This window comes from Hirundo rustica, chromosome 6, assembly GCF_015227805.2.
Source record: "Hirundo rustica isolate bHirRus1 chromosome 6, bHirRus1.pri.v3, whole genome shotgun sequence".
NCBI classification, from domain to species: domain Eukaryota; kingdom Metazoa; phylum Chordata; class Aves; order Passeriformes; family Hirundinidae; genus Hirundo; species Hirundo rustica.
Genome location: NC_053455.1, coordinates 30,894,023 through 30,917,340, shown reverse-complemented (window position 1 = coordinate 30,917,340; position 23,318 = coordinate 30,894,023). Strand labels below are relative to the sequence as shown.

Sequence of the window (23,318 nt, the reverse complement as noted above, 5' to 3'; positions counted from 1 at the left end):
TTTGCAGCCACTGTACTGCTGACTCCAGCTGCAGCCCAGATGCAAATTGTTTATACTGTCCTGGCAGTATGGGATGTTGGAAAGTACTGGGTCAGCTGCTCTTCATCTTTACAGGACATAAGTAAGCTTCATGAGCTTCCACATACACCACCAACAACTTTAATTTATTTGCATGTGTGTGCAGCAATGAGATTACTTTATCAGAAGATCTTAAAAGTACTTATGCAGTTGTTCCCGGTTTGCTTCCTCCTCCTTATTAATGTTTCCGGAATTAATTTGTCATCCTGGCTTTGTTTAGAAGCATCAGGTTTTTGTATTATGATTTGGTTTTATCCTGATGTCCAGAATGCCTGGCACGGATGAGAACCCTGCTGCAGCAAGCCCTGTGCAAACATAACGCAGAGCCAACTCTGAAAAACTTGGCAGTGTTAGTTTTGGAGCCTGTCAGGCTGAATCACTCAGGAATGTATCTGAGGGGACCACATTACAGGTGGGTTTATTACAGGGAAAATAATACAGCTGTCACATTGAGTAGCACTCTTCTAGGGAGCCAGATGTGCTGCTGGAGTGCAGTTGTGTTTGGTTGCTGCTTTCCGTCACAGAAATCTTCCTTTCACAGATGTGGTTTTTGTTAGACCTGGAATTTGTATCTTGGTTTTCCAACTGCCCAGCACACAGCAAAGTCTGTCCTGTTTTGGAAGGGGAAATGAACTTGAAAGATATAACATCTATTTTTCTGCCAAAATATCAGTGACACTGGAGTTGTTTTACTGAAGCAAGGCTTTCTAAGGGGCAGAGAGAAATGTTTTATATACAGACAATCATATAGCCTGAGCATTTTGACTCTTGTAGAATGTAAATACAATTTGCATTTTAGAGTAAGCTTTGATGCTAATGCTTTTCTTTTTAGGAGATAGATAAACTACTGGGGGTAAAAAAATCATATTTCTAATAGAAAGACAGACAAGACCCGTAATTAATGTTACACTAGCAGGCTTTCTCCATGGTTGGCTAATCACAGCTGAGTGTTAATAAGCATAGAGTTTTTTTAAATACTGTTGTAACATGTTAATTAAGATTATTCGTCTCCATGTGTCTCTTGAGTTACCAGATGGCGACTGCATTGGTGGAAGGCTGCAATTAGAGTCTTTTCTTTCTTGCTTTTTCTTCCCCTGCCCTAAGGGGGAAAAAGAAAAAAAATAGAAAGAAAGAAAAAGAAAAAAAATACAGCTTTGCTGTGTATGGGATGGCTGTAAGGGGTGTCTGTTACTGTACACATTTTAAGTGCTTGTGTCTAATTATATAAATGCACAGCTATATGATTATATATACAAATATCTTTGCTTTGCTTCTTCTCATTTACCCACATTATGACATTAAAAAAAATAAGCCTCCTCTTCAGAGTATGCCCTTGCTGGGGAAACTGTAATTTTCCTGTGAAGACTCCAGTCCTGCTCAGTTTAGTCTTCTGTCTTTGACTTCAGAATAAGCAGCATCTGGAGCCAGTAAAGACAGAGAGCTTATTTTTCAGTGGACTGTGGCCTCTGCTTAATACACAGAACCAAAAAGAGGGTTATGTTTTGCAGTGTGTTTTTAGGAAGGCTTAAAATATTTTAGGGGCAGGGTCAGTGAGAAGTGTGTGCACTCACAATGGAGTCCTTTTATTGACTTCTGCCTCCTGTAAGTTAAATATAAAGAGGTCCTTTAGCCTCAGCTGTTGTGACTAGGCCCCAGCAGCAGCTGCTGTATCGGGTTTGCCCCTCTGGGAAATGACCCATCTGCTCATGTGCTAGAGAAAGCCGGAGTGCTGAAAAGGAGAAGATTCAAAATCTGTTTTCCTGCTTCCAATCCCCATCTCCTCCCAAGAAATTACAGACCAGTGGAAAACCTGGGCATCTGGTAATCCATGTTTTACGGAGTGAATCCTGTCTCGGCTAGACACACACCAAGTTGTCAACTGCTGCCAGCTGGCAGAGGATGGCTTTAGTCTGGGTCCCTTTTCACATGTTCTAGCTGCAGCTACTGTGTTTGTGTAGTTAAAACACACAGGTGAGGACACTGGTGGGCAGTAAACAAAAAACCCCACTAATACTTTGAGCTACCTGAAAGGGGATCAAAGCATGCTTCACCTCCACCAGGAGGAGGCCCACCTGTCCTCTAGGGAAAAGTCTTTCTAATGACTGCAGCGTACATTTGCATTGGAATTTCATTGCGTGGGCTAAAAAAATGTTCTGAAGATGCTGGGAGAGGGTAAAATCTCATATATTATTCCCAGATCAGGTCACTGTGCTTCTTGGAGCCAGCCTGCCAAGAGAAACCCCGGTCTAAAGCCATGTGGCTGTTTGTGTTCAGCACAAACCTGCTGTTAGAAGCAGTGACGTTTGTCCCTGAAATACTTGATGAGCCATTTCCTAGCCTAATATTAATCCAGGCTCTCTGCCTGGGAAGGACAATGCAGAGAGTGCATAGTGGGAAGCTGCTGTGCTGAAAGCTTTTGAGTACATCCAGACAAGCATGGTTAGTTGGAAACCTGAAGGTATTTAGCGCTCAGAATGGAGTTGGCGCTCCTGCTGGAAAATGTGGGTGGGGGTGACTGCTTTTCTATCTACGACTAAAGCACATCCCCTTGCCATTGCTTTCTCAAGAGGAAGGAAGGTGTGGGTGGGGAGTGGCAGTGCTGTTGATCAAAGCTTACCAAGGTGCTTTTTCTCTCCAGACCAGCTGCCTAGGAAGTGTTTCTTTCTTTGGTAAAAGATGGTGTTTAGTTGACATTGCTAGTTTAAAAGGGGTAAGAAATGGTAACATAGTTGCTTCTTACTAAAACTGAACTGCTGCTGAGGGAGGGGCTGCCTAAAGTGCCTTCTGCTGTTTGTAGGCTGGTTTGTGTGTACAAGGGAAGAGAGGAAAAACAAGGATGTTGCCTCTCTGGATTTCACACTGAAAGCAAAGCTGGCTAGTCACCTTCCTCCATCATCTCCCTCTCTGCAGAGAGCTCCTGGAGCCAAACACCAGTCCTGTCTCAGGCAAAAGGAAATTATGTGTGACTGAAGAAAGGTTTAAGAAGAAAAATTCCTTACTGAAAAAGAAGCTTGTGGAATTTTTTTTGTTTAGCAGTCACCCTGGTTTTTCCCTGTTCCCCCAGAGAATGACACAAGAGGAGATTTGGGTTAGAGGGACATGACAAGTAGCTATATGTTCTTTGAATAAAATAGGTGTATACTTTATAAATACTTGTATACTTTATATACTTACATACCTTTTAATCGTTTTTCTTCTCAAGGCAGGAAACCACCTTTAGCCAAGACTCTGCAGAGCACAGGGGATAAAGCTGTCACAAGAAAAGCAGCTAACTTGAATTTTCTGTCTGATAGTTCCAAAGGGTTTATAAAATAAGTGTTTGTTGTTGAAAATGGCACCTATGCCAGCTACATGTTGCCTTTAGTTTTGGTGCTACTTTTCATGAGGTTTTTTCTCTCAGTAGGTGCATAATGGGGTTTGAGTTCATCATATGCTAGGTAAGAATCTGTCCTACCTTAGCAAATGTGGAAGTGTTTGAGACAATGTCTTCTCTGGGAGGAAAAACTATACTGGAAAACAAACAAACAAAAAAATCTAGACCCCAACAAACACACCAAAACAAAACCAAAGACAGACCCAAACCAAACAAGTGTAATAAAGTTACTTGCAACGTGTTCTGTTAGGTGTAACCTGAGGCACTGGAGTCTCTCTGCAGCACTGCGAGGCTGATGCGTTCCTCTGTTGTTGCTCAGGAAGCTGCTAAGTCAGCTCGGCGCTGTGGCTGACTACCCTGCTCTTGGCTAAGGACAGCCCTGACGATATTATCTGGTTGGATCACATTCATGCTTCTCTGAGTACTGCTGACAGAAGTTGGGAGTGTATCCAAAAACTGGGCAAAGGGAGGAGTAAATTCTTTCCTTACTGGCTTACTAAACAACCAGGAGATTAGCGGAGAGGTCGGGTAGCACCCTGCTGGCAAGAACTGAAACTCTGCAAGGAGAGGAAGAGAGTCTCTTCTCCTGTTAGTAAATATGGCCAGAGCTCTTATTAGGAGGCAACTGAATGCATTTGCTAAGGCCAAACCAAGGTTCAGTGTCGTCCCTGAGTGAGATCTGTGGGTAGCACTCCACTAGAATTGTCAGACCCTACAGAAGCTGAAGCGAGCATTCTTGCTGCTCCCTCGCTTGCACTTCTGCCGTGGTGACTGCATCAGGCTGTCACGTTTTTATTGTGAAAAAGCATTGTGTAAAAAAAAAAAAGAAAGAAAAGAAAGAAAAGAAAAAAGAAGGAAAAAAAAAAAAAAAGCCCTGTATATGTTTGCATGCAAATGGCAATTGATAAAAAGCCCACTATTGCTGCATGCCTTTTCAGGGCACTAACTGGAAAAGAACTGTGAATGTAGCTCTGTTGTGTTCAGCATGGTTTTTAACCCTGGACCTCAGGTATGAGGTGCTGAAAATGCATAGCCTCTGCAGAAGGCTTCAGATGGAATTAGTATTTCAGACTGCCCATCTGTGGCAAGATCCAGATTGATGATGGGAGTAGAGAGGGAGGGTTACTCCCCTGGAGTTTGGGACTGTTTGGAACGTCCTTGCCAGAAATTAGTAACAGCTTTTGTACTTCCCTCAGCTATACTGAGGTGATGCACACATGAATTATCCAAGTTGAAAATGGAAGTCTCTATAGCAGGGACAAGTGACTGGAAGATGGGGATGCCTTGTGTTTAATTTGGATGCTTTTCTAGACAAGCTGTTTTTAAGGCTGGTATCAAGTCCTGTCTGAAAGGATAAAGGTGACGATGTTTTGGAGAAGTGGAGACTTGGACAGAGAAGTTTTCCTTGCCACTGTGGAATGTGCTGAAGCACAACTTGTAAGAGAGCAAACAGGAAATGACTGTGACCAGAAGGAAACATTCCTATGTGATGGGAGTTATGAGAAGAGACAAAAAGGTGGCAGGTCTTGAGGCAAGCCAACCTTTTCTGAGCTATTCCACAGAAATCCTACTGTAGGGCAGTCAAAGTAATACAAGAAAGTTAGGATGAGGATTCAGGGGAAACAGCACAAAAGAAATGGCAGGGCCCCTGGCACTGGGACAATTTAATTGGGTGCCTCTGTAGCCTGCTTCACAGAGGTGTTTGCTCACCAGGTAAGACCTGCTGACATGAGACATCATGACAAGTTTAACCAGACTAGCCAGGGGAATATTTATTTATCTTGGTTAGGAGGGTGGCTTTTGTTTGCAGGTTGTTTTTCTTCTGTGAGTCTTGATAGTATCTGTTAAATGGAGTAGATGAAGAAAGAGAAGTACTGAGCTTAGCATCTTTCATTTCTAGTTTCCACATCAAACAAAGATTGTGGTGTGTCTAAAAGGCCAGGAGGTGTTAACAGTATCCAAGCAGGGCCCATGCTCAGGGCATCCAGCAGAGCAGTTGGAAACACAAATGGCTTCCAAAGCACTTCAGCATAGACCTGTAAGGCTCCTCTGCCACTGCTCTGAGGATAGTCAAACCTGCTAGAGCAGGTAGTACACTGCCTTGTGTGGTCACTGAGGGATTTACCTGAGGCTGAGTCCAGCTTCCTCTTGAAGTTGCTGGGACTTGAGCCTGACTCATGCAAAGAGCCACTTCATTTTGTCAGAACTGTTCCTCTCCTAGTTCTAGTGACCTTTGTGCACTGCTGTGGAGACAAAGAACTATTACTGGATGTTCAGAGCAAAACATCCTATTGTTAAGCAGTGCTATACCCAATTGTCTGCCCACATAAGGTGAGCAACGCTGTGGCTTGTTCTCCCTCAGTTACAAACTTACAGTTCTGCACTCTGGCAGGTCACGATTAGAAGGTTTGGGGGGGGGGGTTTGTTTGTTTGCTTGCTTGGTTGATTAGTTGGTTTTGTTTTGTTTTTGTTTAGTTGTTTGTTTTGTTTTTCTCATAAGAATGCATTTCTTTTAAAGAGTATTGGGTTTTCATCTCTGTGTAGTGAGACTGCCCGTTGAAACAGGTTAGTGACTGAAAAGCAGTTCATGTGCTTGGTGCAGAAAAGAGGGGTGTAAGACCCCCTGTAGACCATGAAGCTTATTGATTGAGAAATGTAAAGAGACAGTGCCAAGCAAATAAGACTGTAGGGAGGTCTTAGGCTTCTGTGTGGTGTTGTGCCTGTGCAAAGAAAGTTAATGCTGGGGAGCTTTTATAATTCTGTGACAATTATCCAGTCAGATTGAAGTATGATTTAATCTTCCTTTGTTTGTGTGAGTGGAGTGTATTGTTCTTCATCCTTGCCACAACGGGCTCATCCTGCTTGAGCTTTGTAAATCTTCTGCTTATCTGTGAATTTCCCTCTCAGTGATCAAGGCTCAGCTGTGCTCCTGTGGTTTATGTTCTGCGCACTTAAACCCCTCACTTCTGTGTCAGCACACAACAGAGCACATGCTTCCATCTGTGGCATTATGTATGACCATGGCTTGGGTTTGTGTCTTTGCTACATTATGCTAGAAATGCTTTTACTTCTCCATCAAGTTGGCATTCAGGACCACTGCTCAGCCAGGACATGAAAGAGCTGTTTTATCCTTTGGTGATTAAATTAATCAATTTGGCCAACTGACATCTCTTGCTGCCTCTAAAAGAAGCTGCATTCCAGCTCCTCACAGCTGTCTGTGAATCTGGTGGAAGAGGAAGGAAGCGAGGCTTGCTACTTGAAGAGAGCCATGGGAAAGGGAACTGGTGAAGGTACAATGTGACGTTGCTGTTAGTGCAAAAAAAAAAAAAAAAGTTCCTTAGTGTTGTGGTTATTGTCAAGCTGGTAACAGCTATCCAAAGAACATCAGAGCAGTAAAGCCTCCTTGAAGGAGGACAGTATTTTTTCATGTGACCAAAACAGAAAAATACGGTGCTTATAAGTGATTTGGTGGGATGCTGGGTGGAGGTATATATGGCTTAGTATTTTTTCATTTGCATATTAAAATTTTTTCTGTATATTAAATACCTAGTGGTTTGGAATGGCATTTGCAGAAGCTCCAGTGCATAACCTAATTTCTGCCTGTCAGTCTGGAAATGACAATCTCTTTACCTCTGAATGAAGTTCAATGATGTTCTAAGTCTTCGGACTTCTGTTTTCCTTCCTGTTTTCCAGCAGTGTATGCTGGCAGAGACCCAGCTCTCTCAGGAGATGTCATAAGCTTCAGTACCTCCTAGAAACAGGGCCTTTGGGAGTATTTGCTCCCTTTGCACAAAGCGGAGAAATGCTTAAAACCTATTTCTGTGCATCCTGAAAGCATGATGACTCAAGATCCTGGCAATAGCTTCGCAAGCCTAGAATGTCAGTAACCCCCTAGGAAGTTTGTAACCTCTGTAACTTGGCTCTCTTACTCTTCCCTCCCTGGCATGAACATTTGTCTTAAGGTGTCTCACAAGCCCTGGGATACTTCCAAAAACATGTTTCAGGGAGGGAGCTGATGAAATTCCTGCATGTATTTTTCTGTTCCCAGTACTGAACCATCCGGACACAGCTGTGCTCCAGAGTGGTAACAGTTCACACAGGAAGCTCTTCCCATTCACCTGTACCTTCTGGCCACCAACCATAGCCAGGAGCAGGCTGCTCTGGGTGTGCTTTCTGGCAGCATTGGTACCCAGCTTTTTTTACTCCTGAAGTGACAGCGGTTTATTCTGTGGATAGCAATAAATGGGATGCTCTGCCTGGTCCTGTATCGCTGTGAACATACCAGTGCTGCAAACTTGGGGCGTAAGCTTTGCTGCTGGGGACATAAAGGGTTGTGCAAAATCAGACTTGTACTTTTTCTTCTATTAGCCCTAGTTTGGAGTGCAAATATGGAGGCAATTGAAGAAACCCACTATGGAGAGTGTGAAAGCTTAGGAATCAGGTTGCTGCATTGTCTGTCCCAGGCATTCTGGACGCCTCTCTTCTGCTGGACTGGGCTCTGGTTTGCAAAGGTGCTGCAATCTGTCAGAGATGCCAGGGAGAGAGAGCTGGTCCATTAGGGAGCAGAGGTACTTGTCAGTTTCTCAGGTAACAGCAGTCCATCGTTAGACCCACCCAAGCCTTGCTCTGGCAATTTTCAAGGCTGTCAACTGCAGCCCAACGCTGCAGGCTCTGAGAAGCTGTTTTCCCCTGAGGCTGTCGTGCAAAGGACAGTCCAGGATCAGCTCAGTCATACTGAGGGTGGAGGTGTTGATGTTCTGCCTGCCTAATCCAGACTTTTTTTATCTATTTCCCACTACACAGGCAATGTTCTTCCATCACAAGTGAAGGTGACATTTTAAAATATTTGTGCGCTCCCAGATGCTGTGATGACAAATGGTGGTTGGGGGTAGAGGGAAGTGGAGGTGACTAATTCTGCAATCCCTTCCCTGTGAATAGAACAAGTCAGGTATAGCTGCCTGAACACACTTATCAGCTGTTTCTCTCCCTTCCTGTCCAAGTGGCCTGTGGAGGTGAGGAGGAGTCCAGTTTGCAGTTGCATAGCTGTGCATCTCCTGAAGACCTTACCTGAGAAGGCCAAATCATGGCTCTGCAGGTGTCTGGTGTGGTGGAGGTTCCAAGCCTTTGAGAGTGCAATTGTGCCTTTGAGAGTGCAATTGCAGTGTAAATGAGTGCCTGTTTCTTGTTGGCTGGCTGATGTTTGTACGTAACTGAGAAATCTCATTGGTGTAGGTGGCACTTTATGATAGAAAGGGGACCGACAGTCAGCTGCTTCTGTGTGCAAAAGGGCTCTGAGTGCAGTAGCCAGGCTTTCACATGGGCATAGCTCAGGAGAAAAGGGAACCGTGGGACTGCACTCTTTGCTGCAGTCAGCAGAAAGATGCTGTGCATGACTCCCAAGCAATTCCAGGTACTTGCTGTGGTATAAAAAGGTGTAGGGAAGTTGTCCTGACTGCTCTTGAGTTTTGGCAACTGCTATGGTGACACTGGCTTTTACTCACAGCTCTCCACCAGTGCCAGGAGAGGTCATGTTAAACTGCTAAAAATATCTCTGGTGCTTTTGCAATTTAACAAAAAAATCCTCTCCTGGACTGCATTTGTCTATGTGGCTGAATGTGAAATGTGCCATTAATCTGTTGCTTTGGCTGATCCCAGCTCCCCTGAGATGATGCATGGGTTCACAGTGAAAGGAAGTTTAGCCTCATAAGGTGCAGGATTAAAACACTGGTTATAAAATTATTGCAGAAAGAAAAGATAAAAAAGCACAGAAGAGGTAACAGTTAAAATTCATAAGGCACAGGACAGTGGCTTCTCTGAAGCTTATTTAAGAATAGATCTCCTCAAGAACAAAGTTGTCATGAAAAGCTGCTGCAGAGACCCCTGTTAACCTTTTCTGAAGAAGTAAATTGAATTGCAGTTATAAAGCTGGCAGAACTCATACCAGAGCATTTTTGGCTTCAGTCAGCACATCATCTCAGGGTTTATTGGCATTTACAAGCACTACCTTTGCTGCGTTCTCACATGTGTTTAGGTTCAAGAGTTGTTTGCACGAAGGCAATGTGGCAAATTTTTTCACAGTGAATCAATCTCAGGTTTTCTTTTGCTTCTTAAATCTTGATCAAAATCTAATTACTTGAACTTTGCTCAGCTGTTTGTTGCTGTGTCCCAAGTAAGTGGGTCACCTAGAGGGAGAACATGAGAATGTGTGCTCTGGGTCACCATGCTCTGATGGAACACCCTGGGTTTGTTGACTGATTTTTCATGCCCCAGAATGTCTCAAGAAGATTCTATGATGTATTTCCTTTTATGAGGTCTGGGAAGCTGATGTGAATTTTAAGAGAAAAATCTGGATTTCTCCATCTTTCAGCTGGGCAGATACATGTTGTCAGCGGAAGTTATTGGATTTGTTCTGTAGGGTCATTGTAACCTGCCAGACGAGAGGAAGTTCTGAGCAAGACAAATATCCTGTTTTCAGTGCAGTTTCCTCAATTTCAGTTTGTTGTTTTTATTTGAATGGCTGTTGAAAATTCTCCAAGAAAAGTTCTGGCATGTGCCAGATACCACATGTGCCTATACCCACTAGTCAGGGTAATGGAGGTGCAAAAAGGAATGTGAAGCACCTTCAACACTCCAGAGTTCACGCAGGTAGACAGAAGGGTTTTTTCAGAAATGTTTTCATAATACACTGATTTTTTAAAAAAAAGTAGGCTAGAATATTTGGTCCTAGGAGAAGTCCTCTGGAGGTGATCGAGTCCCACCATTGATGAAACACCACCATGTAACTAAACCATAGCACTAAGTGCCATGTCCAGTTGTTTCTTGAACACTTCCAGGGATGGTGACCACCCTTTCAGTGAAGAGGTTCGTCCTACTGCAACTAAGCTCTGTTGCCAATCTTGTTGGTGGTATATCTATGTAATATAGTCGAAATCTGTGTGCTTTTACAGGCTTCTAGGGTGCCTTACGATGGGGCAGGTCTGCACCTTGACACTGTGTACCCATTGTACAGAGGGTTTTTTGCATTCCTCGTTCCTTTCAATGGGTTTCATGCTCTTCCCCTGCCAGACTAGGAGGAAAGCCTGGTTGTTAGGTTCACCCCAGTCTCTAGGGAAACAGCTGTGGGGAAAAGATAGCAGTAAGGATTTTCTGGGCCTCTCTCATGTGGAATCTGTGTTGTGTCACTGTTTAAAAATATCACCAGTTTGATGCCTGCCAGTTGGACTGTACTACTGGGATAATAAGTAGTATTTAACAATCACAGAAATTTTATCAGAGGTGTTCTCTGCCATTGTGTAACAGCCTTTCTTCTTGGTTTTAGTAGTTTCCTAATTTAGTGGGTGTTTGTAGGTGGAAGTCCGCTTGTGTTTCATATATACTGTGTAATAAGTGTCTTCCTCTAAGATGTCCTTCATAATACTTTCTTTTTTCCCAGATTGTCCCCAGCCACCACAACCTGAGAATGGAGGTTATAAATGCCACCCTAGCCCCTGCAACAACCCTCTGACTTCAGGCAGTGTCATAGAGTATCTGTGTGTTGAAGGCTACATGCTGAAGGGAGATTATAAATACTTGACCTGCAAGAATGGAGAGTGGAACCCAGCCATGGAAGTCAGCTGCAGGCTCAGCCCAGGTAGGTGCTCCCTGGCTCTAGAATTGCCCTTGCACTGACTTTTCAGGTTATCCTTAAACAATTAGTGTGATGCTGAGAAAATCCATATGGTTGTCTCTCATTGCTCCACCAGTTTCATAAATGCAGCTCACAGTCATTCTCTCTCTCTCTTAAAAACATCTCTTCAGTAGAAACCCATCAGATGCAGACTTAGAGTCCCTAACGCAAGGAGAAAAGCCATGGATAGGAGTATAAAGTAGGCAACATATTACTTACGTGGAGCCTCTTATCTTGGAGCTCCCATCCCAGGAATGCTGGAAGTCCTAACACAGTAGCATTTTCCATGCTGTCTGGTTTTCCTTGATGGGTTTGACTCCCAGTGAGTCTGTACGTGTGTGTGTGTGTCTAGAGTCAATCTTCCTTGCAAACAGGTTAAGTAACTGTTGGTTTCCTGTGTCAAAAAGATTGATGGTGCTGCTTTTCACTGCCCTGGCAGGAAAGGACATTGCTGACAAATGATTTCTGCTTCTCTCCAAATAGAAGTGGATAGCTTTTGTTTCGTGTCTCTCCCAGCTGAATAGGAATTCCTCCATCAAAGCAGCAACATAAAAAGATTTGCAGGAAAATGTTCATCATTAATTTGCCTGCTACTCCTCTGGTTTTAACAGTGGGTATATTGGATAAAGGGTGAACTCCCTCTCCTCTTCTAGGTGGGCTTGTTGATAGAATGTTACTACTCAGTCATCCTGAGCAAGCAGGATGTACACTCTGGAATTAAGTCTCATAATACATGAAGCAAAATGTGTCAGCTTAATGGGAAAGAAAGAGGGGAAAAAGTATGGAGGTCACTGCATACCTGTGATCTCTGGAACATCTCGTCCTGTTCCAAAGACAATGTCTTTTCAATGTCTCTGCCACTACAATAGTCCCTTCCTACAATTTATAAGAAAGGATCTGTGAGTTTATGTAGCAGCAAATAGATCCTGAAGAGGTTTTTCAAATTCAGCTTAAGCTTCCTTTCCACAGTGATCCCCCTTCCCCTTGCTGCACCCAGGCTGGAGAACAAAGCTGTGCAACTGCATGTAGTGTTCCCTGAGTGGCATTCCTGGATGGTGGCACTTGGTCTAGCTGCAGGGTTGTGTTGTGATGAGCAGAAATCCCTCAGATTTCTTTGGCATCTTGAAGGGTCAGTGGCATTATCAAAAATATGGTGCCTCAAAAGTCTGACCCAATGAAAAAGCCATTGCTTTTACAACACAAGCTTTGAATCAACTGTTCAGGATCAGAGATAGCTGACTCTTAACTAGTGGGTCTCTTAAAAGGCTCAAAGAAGGGGAAGGAAGTGGGAGACTCTAGAAAGGCAGTAGGTCTTAAAATGATTGGTAAGGGTAAGATCCTACCTGCTCCATATAGGATAATTTAAGTCCCTAGCAGTTATCATGTGTTTTGTGCAGCTCTGAGCCTGTCAGCCCCATAGTCTTTTGGTAGTTTATTGTATGAGTTAGTGACATTTTTTGGCATATGAGATGATAAATATTCTGGAGTGCACCCTGTATAGTGAGCAGCTTGACAGTATCATTAACTGATGCTGAAAATGGAGCATCTTTATTTGCCTAGCCTTGTCCCTGTTAGTTCCTTGAGTAATGCTGAAAGTTAAAATCCTTACTCAACCCTATTTCCCTATTTACCATAGAATAAAATGTGCTGTCACTGTTTTTTGTTTATTTCTTCTGGGGAGAGTTCAAGCTACTTCTAAAAGATTTCAGAGAAACAAGTTTGAAACAACTAAGCCAAGTAGGTTTGACCCCAAGAGATGAAGGAGAAAATTGCAAACTAGATTTCTGTCTTAAATGCCTGTTTTGGGCATGGATTTCAAGCTGTGGGCTTAAAAACAATGATCCTCCAGCTCCCTTTTTTCTGTTTACCTGTTGCTCTTCCTCTCATCCCTCACTGCACGTGTCCTGAATTCCCTCTGCAATTTGAGCCCTGTGCTCCTGAAGAATGTGATGGATGTAGAAAGAGGAAATTAGGAATTGCATAAATCAAATGTGCAATTCACAGTATTTGCTGATAGGTAGGGGAGACTTTTCAGATCTCTACCAAAGACACAAATTAGGGACAGAAACAACAAATACAGGTAATCATTTCCTCTAGGGAGGTGAAAGGACTAGGGTAGCCTTCTCGGCATGGTGTGCAGTGCTCAGCAATGCTACTTCCAAGCCATTCTCTGTTCACTCCCAGTTTATTCCTGCACAGGTCCTTTAAAAGCCAAATTGGTTTCCAGTCACACAGCACAGCTGCAGAAGGGTAGCAATGAGTAATGTGAGCAGAGCACATGTATCTGACACTGAAAACACAGCACCCTGAAACAACATCCGCCTTCCTTCTCTGTCCTCTGGCATATGTTTGTGTGAGAGAGAAACTTAATATTTTCTGTGTCTTAATTATAATAAGTGCATAATAATACCCAGCCAGTTGACTTTCGCCCTTCTTTGCAAGGCTGTTACATTAGTTGAGAAAAACTGGTTTTTGGAACTTTTTCGATTGTTTGGCCTAAAATATGATGCTTATTGTGCTAGACAATTATTTGCCTTGCTGGTGACATCATGACATTCTCTAGCTTTTGCTAAGGGAGATCTATATATAACATGACCCTTACCACCATCTGTCAGTTCCCATGGCCTGCTTGCACTGCTTTTCTGTTTGCTCTGTGTTTTTCCAAAGGCCCCTGGTATGTGCCTGTTTTATTTTGGGTTCCCTTTACAGCTGATGGAGAGGTGTCAGATTGAGCTGTAAACTGAGATGGTGGTGTGTCTTGCTTGTATGGGAAACTTGGGCTCCTCACACACGCACCCAGGATTAAGTCCTGAGTAACAGTGTGAATGTTTTTCCTTCTCTATGGCAGTTCCTCATTTTACCTTGTATTCCCCTTGGTTTTGTAGAAAAGGACTCTCCTCCAACAATTGGAGTGCCCACGCTGTCCATAGTAGCCTCCACAGCAAGCTCTGTCGCCCTGATTCTGCTGTTAGTAGTGCTGTTTGTTTTGCTGCAGCCAAAGCTGAAGTCATTCCATCACAGCAGGTAGGTGTGGCTGGGGTTTGGAGGGGCTCTGAGGCACCCTGCTTCTTTGCAATAGAAACCCATTCAGGTAGTTGGGTGAGACCGCCCGTCATTTTGGAGCAACTTAGCTCCTCGCTTCTCTGTTCCTCTTTTCATTGCCTCAGTGACATCTCTGCCCCATACTACTGATCCAGTGCTTTTCTGAAATGGTCTGTGATTCCACCTGCAGCCCCCATTCTTACGTGTCACCCAAGGTGTGATTTCCTCATGCTTTTGCCTTGGTTTTGAATGGAAAGCTATGATACTTAATAGCCTGGCTATAGATGAGTTTTCTACCTCTTCTAGTCTTGGACAGTTACTGAAGTCCATCTGGGTGTATACATGTGTATTTTCCCCAGACTGAGGTCCTGTGTACCCGAAATTAGGCAGTACTGCTCTTTAGATACATGTGCAAGTCTGTCATCCTTCTCTGCTGCAGGAGGAGAACCCTCCTGGCCAGGGTTTGTGGGTGAGAGGAAGGACACAGCCCTAACATTGCTGCCAGCTGAGGCAGGCACTCCAGCAGTGGGGAGGTTGAGAGGTGGGGCCCTGGAGTTTGCCCTCTTCTGAAAAGGCCCTAACTACTAGAAATGAAAAATTTTCTCATAGGCCTTATGAGGCCAGGTGATTCATGATGTGCCAGAGCTGTCTTCTCCAACCTGCCAGAGGTTATCGGGCTGGCAGCAGAGGCAGCGGAACAGACAGTGCTGGGTGTTGTGGAATGTAGCAGTGCACCAGGCTGGAATCAACAGTGCTCTTTGCCAAAAGCATGGAGCTGAGTCATGACCTTTGTCAAATTTAGCTGTGGAGGTAAGTGAGGAGGGGAAGCATTGTAACCTTTTCAGCTCTTGCTCTTAAATCCATCAGATGCCATGAATTACAGCCAGCCCCTACTCACGTTTAATGGCAATTCACAGCAGGCTCCAAGCCTGTGCTTGCTTGACCTTGTTAAACCACCATTCAAGTTTCTGTCCCTCCCTAAATTGTGGGAGTTAGAGTTCTGCTATGGGAGGTTACTGGAGATCTTGTTAAGGTATATATAGTAAAATAAATACTCAAGTTGATTTTTTTTTTTCTCTTCCCCCGTCTTTGTTCCTTTTTTTTTTTTTTGAGGCGAGACCAAGGTGTGTCTGGAGATCAGGTCTCTATTATGGTGGATGGTGTTCAAGTGGCCTTGCCGTCCTATGAAGAAGCAGTATATGGCAGCACAGGGAATTGCGTTCCACCCTCGGACTCCCGAGTGCAGATCGTGCTCTCGGAGGGAGCTGGACAGAATGGACCCAGAGAGATGCAGCAGCCAGACCAAGGGGCTCACAATACCTTTGAAAGAGAAGATGAAGCTCCAGGACGTTCTGGGCTGTGTGAAGCCAGCGGCTCTCAGCGTTCTGAAACTGTTCTTGTGCATCAGGCTGCTACCTCTTCCTGGGTAGCTGGCATGGCTAACAGTAGACCTGTACACAAAGAGGTCCAAGATTCAGAAAGCAGTGACATACAGAGCCTTTTATCACTCACTTCCTCTGAGGAATACACAGATGGTAAGTGACTTGTGCAAGGAGCACTAAATGAGACCATTTTAAGAGAAGGTTCTGCAGTTGACTAGGGTGAAAAATGACAAGGGATGCCCTATGTGTGTCTGCCACTGGAGCAGCTTTTGAAAAGATCCAGTCTCTATAGCACGTTCCACCTCTTAAACATGTAAGTGGTATTTGATATCTTCTGAAGAATTCAGTGTTCTGAGTCTGGGAGCCTAGGGCAGTCTGAGCAAAATTGTCTACTGTTAACTCTTGTTTTAGCAAAGGATTTTCAGAGAAATCCAGTCTCCAGCATCACAGTGCAAAAGCAGTAAAATAACTGTGTTTGTGGAAACTAATTTGGTGAGAGTGGGAGGACATGCTTAGAATACAAACCTTCTGTAATGTTTGGGCTGCCTAATTTTTAGACTGTTTTAGTAAGCAGCTTTCTGCCACAAAGCATTCAGTGCTGCAGCCTTAGCCTGCAAGACCTAAGAGGAATGTGCTTGAACTTACTGTAGGGGGCAAGTCTGTTGAACAGTCAAAACATCTTTCACCCTTACTTCTGTACTGTCCTGAAGGGAAGTGGCTTTGCAATGCCAGAGCTGATGTGAAGCTGTAGCTTAAGGTTGCTTTTGCATGGACTGCTGTGTTTTAGGCAAGAAATGTAGGCCTGTAGATAGATCAGGGCAGAACTTCCCCTGTCCATGGTATTAAGAAATACTTTGCACCAGGAGGGTAATGCAGGACCGGATAGACACCCAGAGTGGTGATGGAATCTCTGTCCTTGGAGTTTTTTGAGGCTAGGGCTGGTGATGGCCCGACTCTCAGAGGCAGGTTGGAGTAGAGTCCTCTAGAGTTCCTTTCTGCTGTGATGTGATGAGAGGGAGACCACTGCATCGTCATCCTATGAAAGTGGGAGCCTATCTTGTTTCCAATAGTAATTTTTGTGATGTGTGTTGAACTGGAGAAGTTTGACTACTTTTTCTTTTTTTTTCCTCTCTCCCCGCTGTTCAGATATTCCCTTATTGAAGGAAGCATGAGGTCTGCTGTGTTTGTCTAGTCTGCTCCATCTTGGATTTCTTCCTCCTCCCCTCTCCCTGCCTTTGGGACAGAAGCACTCTGTGCAGTCTTCCCCATCCTCGCAAGCTGTACCCTGGATACCTCCAAGAAGAGATGCCCTCAGCTGAAGATCCAAAGGATGTCGCCAGGTTGCCTCCTGGATGCACCAGTGGAGTTGGTGCAGCGCTGGCTTCCCCATTCCATCAGCATCAGGGGCTCAAGGAACAGAGTGGATTTGAGCTCTCCTCTCCTCTTTCCCAGCCAGATGTTTGACAGCAGTCTCTGAAGAGCTGCTCTTTTCTTGTGCCTTTCTCCTCCTCACACCGGCTTGTTGCAGCTTATCAGCCTTTCTAGCCCTTCTGCTGCCCAGAGAACAGGGGCTAAACCCGCTTGCTCGCTGGGTGCAGACACATTTAAATATACATATATATGTTATATAGGCTCTTCTTCCAGCATCCTCTTTGTGATAGGGCAGGACAAAACACCTCCCTGGGACTGAAAGCGGGCTTGGGAGGGGTTGCAGTTAAGGGGCAGCTTGTGATCTCTAGAAGCGCCTCAGATGAGATGGGCTCTATGACAGCTTAGCTGTGCAGGAACAGTTCACTGAGAATTGCTTAAGCACTGAAGGCTGAGAAGTCCAACATAGGAATGCCCTCTGACCCATCTCTGCAGGAGTCGGTTCCTGAAAATCACTTCTGTCTCCTCCTTCTTCCTCTACCAGTGCAGCCCACTGGAAGAGGTTCAGGTGTTTGAAAATACCAAGACAAAAAAACGCCTATAAGTAGTGAATTCCTAGTGCCATTAGTGCAATCCCAAATTCCTTTTCCAGCCACAGTAGGTACTTGAACCCTGGGTAACTGCCGTCTCATAGGCTGGTGTGTCTTCCTAGCTGCATACAGCAAAGGGTCTGCTGTTTTAACCTGGTGGGCTCCAGTGGGCCCATAGAGAAGGGCTCCTCCCTTGTGGCTGGGGGTAAGCAGCATTTGTAAATCTTCTCCTAAACACAATGCCAGCCTGTTGCTGTGAGGGAAAGTCAAGTACACTGACAGCAGTGCTAGAAGACACCACAGCTCAGTCCTGAGGTTTTGAGGATTGTCTCAAGTTTCAAGTTTGGTAGAAGGGAAGAGAAAATTCAGAAATATGTGTACCCCTGCCTGTCACAGTTATTTACAGCAGGTCAGACTGTCTGTGTTGGGACTCTATAACTGCAGGAAGCCGCATTTGTCCAAGGTAGATGGTCCAGTCCAAGTGCTGTGGTGGTTGTAAGGTTCCTCGCTGAGGTCTGGATACTGTTCCATGGGATTGGTTTCAGCAAGAAGAGCTGGCTTCTTAGATGCTGCATGTACCTTGTCATAACTGTCTTGAAGTAACCAGGGAAGTGTTTGCCCTGTGAGAAGCTGCTACATTTTTGAGTTGAAGGAGCAAAATGTCATGGCCTTACACATCATGTGGTAATGTACAGGTAAACAGGGATGCTGTCTTTGCTGCTTTGCTTTTGATTTACAATCCTCACTATCCTCATCCTCATTGCTACAGTAAAAAAAAACATTACAGCACTTGACAAAAATGATACAACATCTTTACATATAAAATCACTGTGGCTTAGCTCCAGTTCTTTGAAATGGGGACTGGCCATAGTGTCCAGCTGTACATTTGCTATTCCTTTTCCTGAATAATTGTTAAATGCCAGGACGCATGGAACAGTGTGTGCCTGTGGATGGAAGAAACCTTTTTTTTCTCTATCCTTGTTATAGAAGGGTGTTAATTTAAAATTATAGTATTTTAATCATCCTTCCCTGTTGCTCACATTACCTTGCATTAACAGAAGAATTTGATAAATCCCATTTGGGTGGTTTAGGTATTTTTTGTTCAATTTGGGTGGTAAAAATCCTGTGTCATTTTACAGTGGGCTGTGGTGTCTCAGTTTTTCAAACACTGTAGAGGACAAATGTTGTTTACAAATCTCCCATTGGAATTTTAAAAAATAAGCACAGGGTGATTGTATTTACCTTTTTGACTGTTGGAAATGGTCTAAGCTTGAGTAAATTCTCCTTCATTGGTTTATTGGAGGAGTTGAGCAAGTGCAGTGGTAAGGGATTGTGGAGGAAAGTCTTGTGACTTTCCTGCTGCCTAACCAGCTTGGAGCAGGAGTTGCTTTTTATGCATTTAAGGTCCTGTCTGCTCAAACTGACCCTCAACAATTCAAGGTATAGAAGTTGGGAATGTGTTGCCTTCCTGAAAGGAGCAGTGCTAGTGCTGGGTTGGTGGGAGAAGCTGGAAGCTGATCCCAAAGCCTGACTTTGCTCTGGACGAGCACCTGCAGCACCAGCAGAAAACACATCCTCTGTGGCCTGGCCTCCTCTCTGCTGTTGTAAAAAAAGCAACTCCCAGCTGGGGAGAGAAATTTCAATTTGGGTGGGAAAGAAAAGGAAGCAAGCTCTACAAAGAGGGGGAGTGCTTTAATTTCACAGAATCACACTGAATTAACTAGGTTGGAAAAGATCTTTATGACCATCAAGTCCAACCTATGACCGAACACCATTTTGTCAACTAGACCGTGTCACTGAGTGCCACCTCCAGGGATGGTGACTCCACCACCTCCCTGGGCAGCCCATTCAAATGCCTAATCACCCTTTCTGTGAAGAATTTCTTCCTAATCTCCAGCCTAAACTTCCCCTGGTGCAGCTTAAGACTGGGTCCTCTTGTCCTGGCGCTGGTTACCTGGGAGAAGAGACCAATCCCCACCTGGCTACACCCTCCTTTCAGGGAGTTGTGGAGAGTGATAAGGTCTCCCTGACCCTCCTCTTGTCCTGGCTGAACAACCCCAGCTCCCTCAGCCTCCTCGTAGGATTTGTGTTCCAGACCCTTCACCAGCCTTGTTGCCCTTGTCTGGACACATTCGAACATCTGTGCCCTTCCTAAATTGGGGGTTCCTAAACAGGACACAGCACTCGAGGTGGGGCCTCATCAGTGCCCAGTACAGGGGGACAATCACTGCCCTGGTCCTGCTGGCCACACCGCTCCTGACACAGGCCAGGATGCCACTGGCCTTCTAGGGCACATGCTGGCTGCATGTTCAGTCTGCCATCAGTCAGTAAACCCCAGGTCCTTTTCTGCCTGGCTGCTGTCCAGCAGCTCTTCCCCCAGCCTGTAGCACTGCAGGGGGTTGTTGTGGCCAAAGTGCAGGATCTGGCGCTTTGGATTCTGTAAAAATTGTTGGAAATGGCTTTACTAACGAGTGGGGGAAATGCGGAGGTGGAGGAGAGAAATACACAAGTGTAGCTATTGTGATCAAGCATAAACAGGCAGCTTCTCTTGGCTTGTTGAGGGGAAGCCAGCAGCTTCCAGGCCACTCTCTGTGCTGGATGATAATCCCATCTGATGATTCCAAATCCTGCAGAAGAGCTCTATTCCCTGCAGCAAATCTTGTGGGAACAGGCCCCGAGGATCTGTGTGAGCCAGACTATGGAACACAGTTGGGAGGCATCGCACTGCTCATCTACATCCTCAGCTTTAGAGTTAATTTTCATATAAAATGAGGTAAAACAGCAGGGGAGGAACCCAAAAGATGTCTGACAACTTTTTCAAGGGGGAGGGGAGAGCAAGGCCTCACTTTACTGGTTATCAGATGATTATTATTCATTCGTGTTTGTTTTAATTCTCCGAAGCTGAAGGACTGAGAAGTCTTTGGGTAGAGATATAGGAGAACCTACTTTGCACAGTCCTGTCTTTACTTACGGGAGCAAGGCGTGAAGCTTAAAGATCCCTCAGATGTGACCTGCACTCCGCCTCAGGAGTGTTCATTATCTCTGAGCTGAGTGTGTTCTCTCTGGATTTTGCCATAAGTAGATGCAGCCCGGATCTCAGTGTTGTGGATGGGAAGCTAAGAAGCTCAGCCTTGCAAAATATAATGCAGTAAATGGTGGGTTTGTTTTCTTTGGTTTTTTTTGTTTTTTTCCCCACGATGGGGACACAGTCTCCATACATTTTCTTCCCCCACCTATGTCTGGTAAAAGATATCAAAGGGAAGCATTTTTTCTTATTTAACACTCCCAACATAATCATCTCATGCTCTGTCATACATGCTGGATCCTATGATATTCAAGAACATGAAAATTATTTAATTACATTGAGAAAAATAAAAATAGCACTTATTTTAAGGCTTTCCATTATTTTTGGAGTCTGATAGTTGGGGGAGGGAAAAGGGCATTTCAGAAATTCAGGATATTATGTGCAATACAAAAACTTCCTTGCTCCTTTCCAGTTCAATAGCTTTTTAAAAAAATAAATGCAACTCATTGCAGTGTTTACAGCCCAAGCATTGTAGAACTGGACCAGCCTGAGAGAACCAGGACATGAAGTTGGCAGTGACCCATGGGGAAGTGGGCCAGTCAGGGTCTGCATCATGTAGCTCACCTCAAATGGTGAGCCAGCTTGGACCCTGTCAGAGCCTTCTGCAGCCTTGAAGGGTGTCAGCAGTACTGGTGACAGAGGGATTTGTGTGTTCTGGCTTTAAATAGCTTGTGCCTCCCCATCATTAACTGCAGAATACAGAAAAATTAAGTAAGGAGAGATGCGCTGAAGCATGTGAGCCTCTGGAGTTGTTGCTGAGATAAAACCTCAAGTTTGGCAGGGAGAAGAGCTTAATGCATTTTAATCTTTAACCACCAGGGAAGTTGCTGGGTAGCAGAATGTGTACTCAGCAAGCAGAGTGCTTTTCACCCCTTGGACATCTTTACTGAGGTTTGTCTTTGGCTTTTCAGCTCCGGTGTGGTGAATTGTTTACTGCAGCTGGAGTCTTAATTTGGCCTTTCAGTGTGTGGAGAACTCAGGAAGGAAGAAATCTGTTCCACATGCTTTGGGAAGAAACATCCTAAGATGCTCCCTGAGGTGGATGTCTTGGGTCAATACTGAGAAGTGGGGCTAAGAGAGCAACTGGCTCAGCCATTGGAAACAATCTGGGATAGTTAAGTCATTTGCAGCACAGAAAAGGGAACACAAGGAGTTGTCTAAGGAAGAGCTGAAGACAGAGGTTTACTGCAGGCTAATGAGCTAATGCAATAATGACCAGGTTGTAAGGAAGCTTGTGCTTTGTTAGATGATTTAGCATACACCAGCAGGCTTGCTGTATAAAAAAGTGATTAGTGTACAACTGGTTGGAGACACTGGGCTGTCCTTGCTGACCTTTTTAGAACATACTTGCAAAAAATGTGGTTTTACTGTTCTGATAGCAGTTTAAACAAAAAACTGCCTTGTTACTCTATCCAGATAACTATTTAAATAAATTTCACTTTGTTTTTTTGTATATAAATGCAATAAATCCCATTTATTTTGCACATCCTGCCTCACCCCGTCCTCACCCTTCAGTCCTTACCAGGGAACAGCAGATTGAATTTGCTCTGTGTGAAAACCTTTGCTTGCAGAAGAACTTCATTAGAAAACAGTTTTTCTCTACTATAGGCTTTGAAAGTGCAAAGAGGTTTCCTAGAGCGGGCTTCATTTTAAGGTGTATTTTTATACAAGAAGTAAGCCTTTTTCCAGTCCTAGCACACCAGGGCAGAACACGCCACTTCCCACACTTCGGGGCCCTGTGTTCAGCACTGCTTTCAAACTGAACCCTCTGCAGGTGATGTTCAGATCTGTGTACCCACCAGAACACGTATTGATGCTCTGCATATGCTTTCCGTAAGCTATGCTTTTGCTTCTGTCCTTGAGTGAGAACAGACAGAGGCAGCTGAGTTGTGCTGGAAAACATTTTAGTTCAGATTCTCTAAGTTGCTTCCTTCCAAAAGGAAACAGTGAAGTTGTCTGTGAAGCAGTAGTCCTATGATTTGGTGGGTAGACTGCTGGTAGTTGCTGATGCAAGTGTAAGGGGAGCTTGATTGCCTTTCTGCATTAATCTTTTCTTTCCTATATGTGTTTTCTTTTTATCTGAATTGCACCACTATGGAATTATTTGCAGAATGGTACTCCATATATATGTGGGATTTAAAACCATAACTGATGCTGTGCAGGATGTCACTCTATTGGTTTTATTTTGCTTTATTTTATATGTATTTTCTGGTATCCTGTACATTGCAGTGGGTGTGAAGATAGTATTTTAATATTTGTACAAAGTTTAATTTAATTGTTCTATGTATATAACTGCATTTCTAAATTAAAAAAAAAAATTCTTTTGAAGTGAGCTGTAATTTCTTGTGTTTGGTTTTGGGTTTTTTTTTTAACTGCTTAGGCCTTGTGGCCTGGAAATCTAGCAGATCATTAATGAATATGTTGCAGTTGTGAAAACCAGGATGAAGCTAAACCTAGGGAAGCTCAAGTGGCTTGGGGAAGAGAGGTTCAGAGTTGGCACCTCCTTAGAGGGATCATGTTTCCAAGTTCGGAAGCAAAAGCTGCCTTCGGTGTGCTTGGATAGAATTCCTTGAGGAATGAGACCAGGCTGGGCAGGGGGGAAAGGTTTAAAGAGATTATGTACGGTATGAGTGGATTTCAGAGAGGAAGACAGGGTAAATATAATAAATAGCTTATTAATCTTTGAGTCTGTATGAGAACAGTATGTATAGGAAGAGAGTGCTGTTTTTGGAGG

The 23,318-nt window shown here is 44.2% G+C and overlaps 1 protein-coding gene and 1 long non-coding RNA gene across 7 annotated transcripts in view; one reads left to right on the top strand and one right to left on the bottom strand.

Annotated features, from left to right (window-relative positions):
* SUSD6 (sushi domain containing 6) overlaps window positions 1-22,915 on the top strand; it is a 94,939-nt gene extending 72,024 nt beyond the window's left edge. For all 6 annotated transcript variants that reach the window (XM_040068495.2, XM_040068498.2, XM_040068493.2 and 3 more), the window contains 4 exons: window positions 10,884-11,081; window positions 14,003-14,141; window positions 15,273-15,694; window positions 16,688-22,915. In XM_040068495.2, coding sequence (XP_039924429.1) covers window positions 10,884-11,081; window positions 14,003-14,141; window positions 15,273-15,694; window positions 16,688-16,713 — 785 coding nt within the window. In that variant the 3' untranslated portion in view covers window positions 16,714-22,915. The remainder of the gene's footprint in view (window positions 1-10,883; window positions 11,082-14,002; window positions 14,142-15,272; window positions 15,695-16,687) is intronic.
* On the bottom strand, window positions 947-11,458 carry LOC120754652 (uncharacterized). Its single transcript, XR_005701511.1, has 3 exons — window positions 11,337-11,458; window positions 2,962-3,014; window positions 947-1,177 (listed from the first exon to the last, which is right to left on the bottom strand). It is a non-coding gene; the product is annotated as an uncharacterized LOC120754652 (long non-coding RNA).
* Window positions 22,916-23,318: the final 403 nt, after the last annotated feature.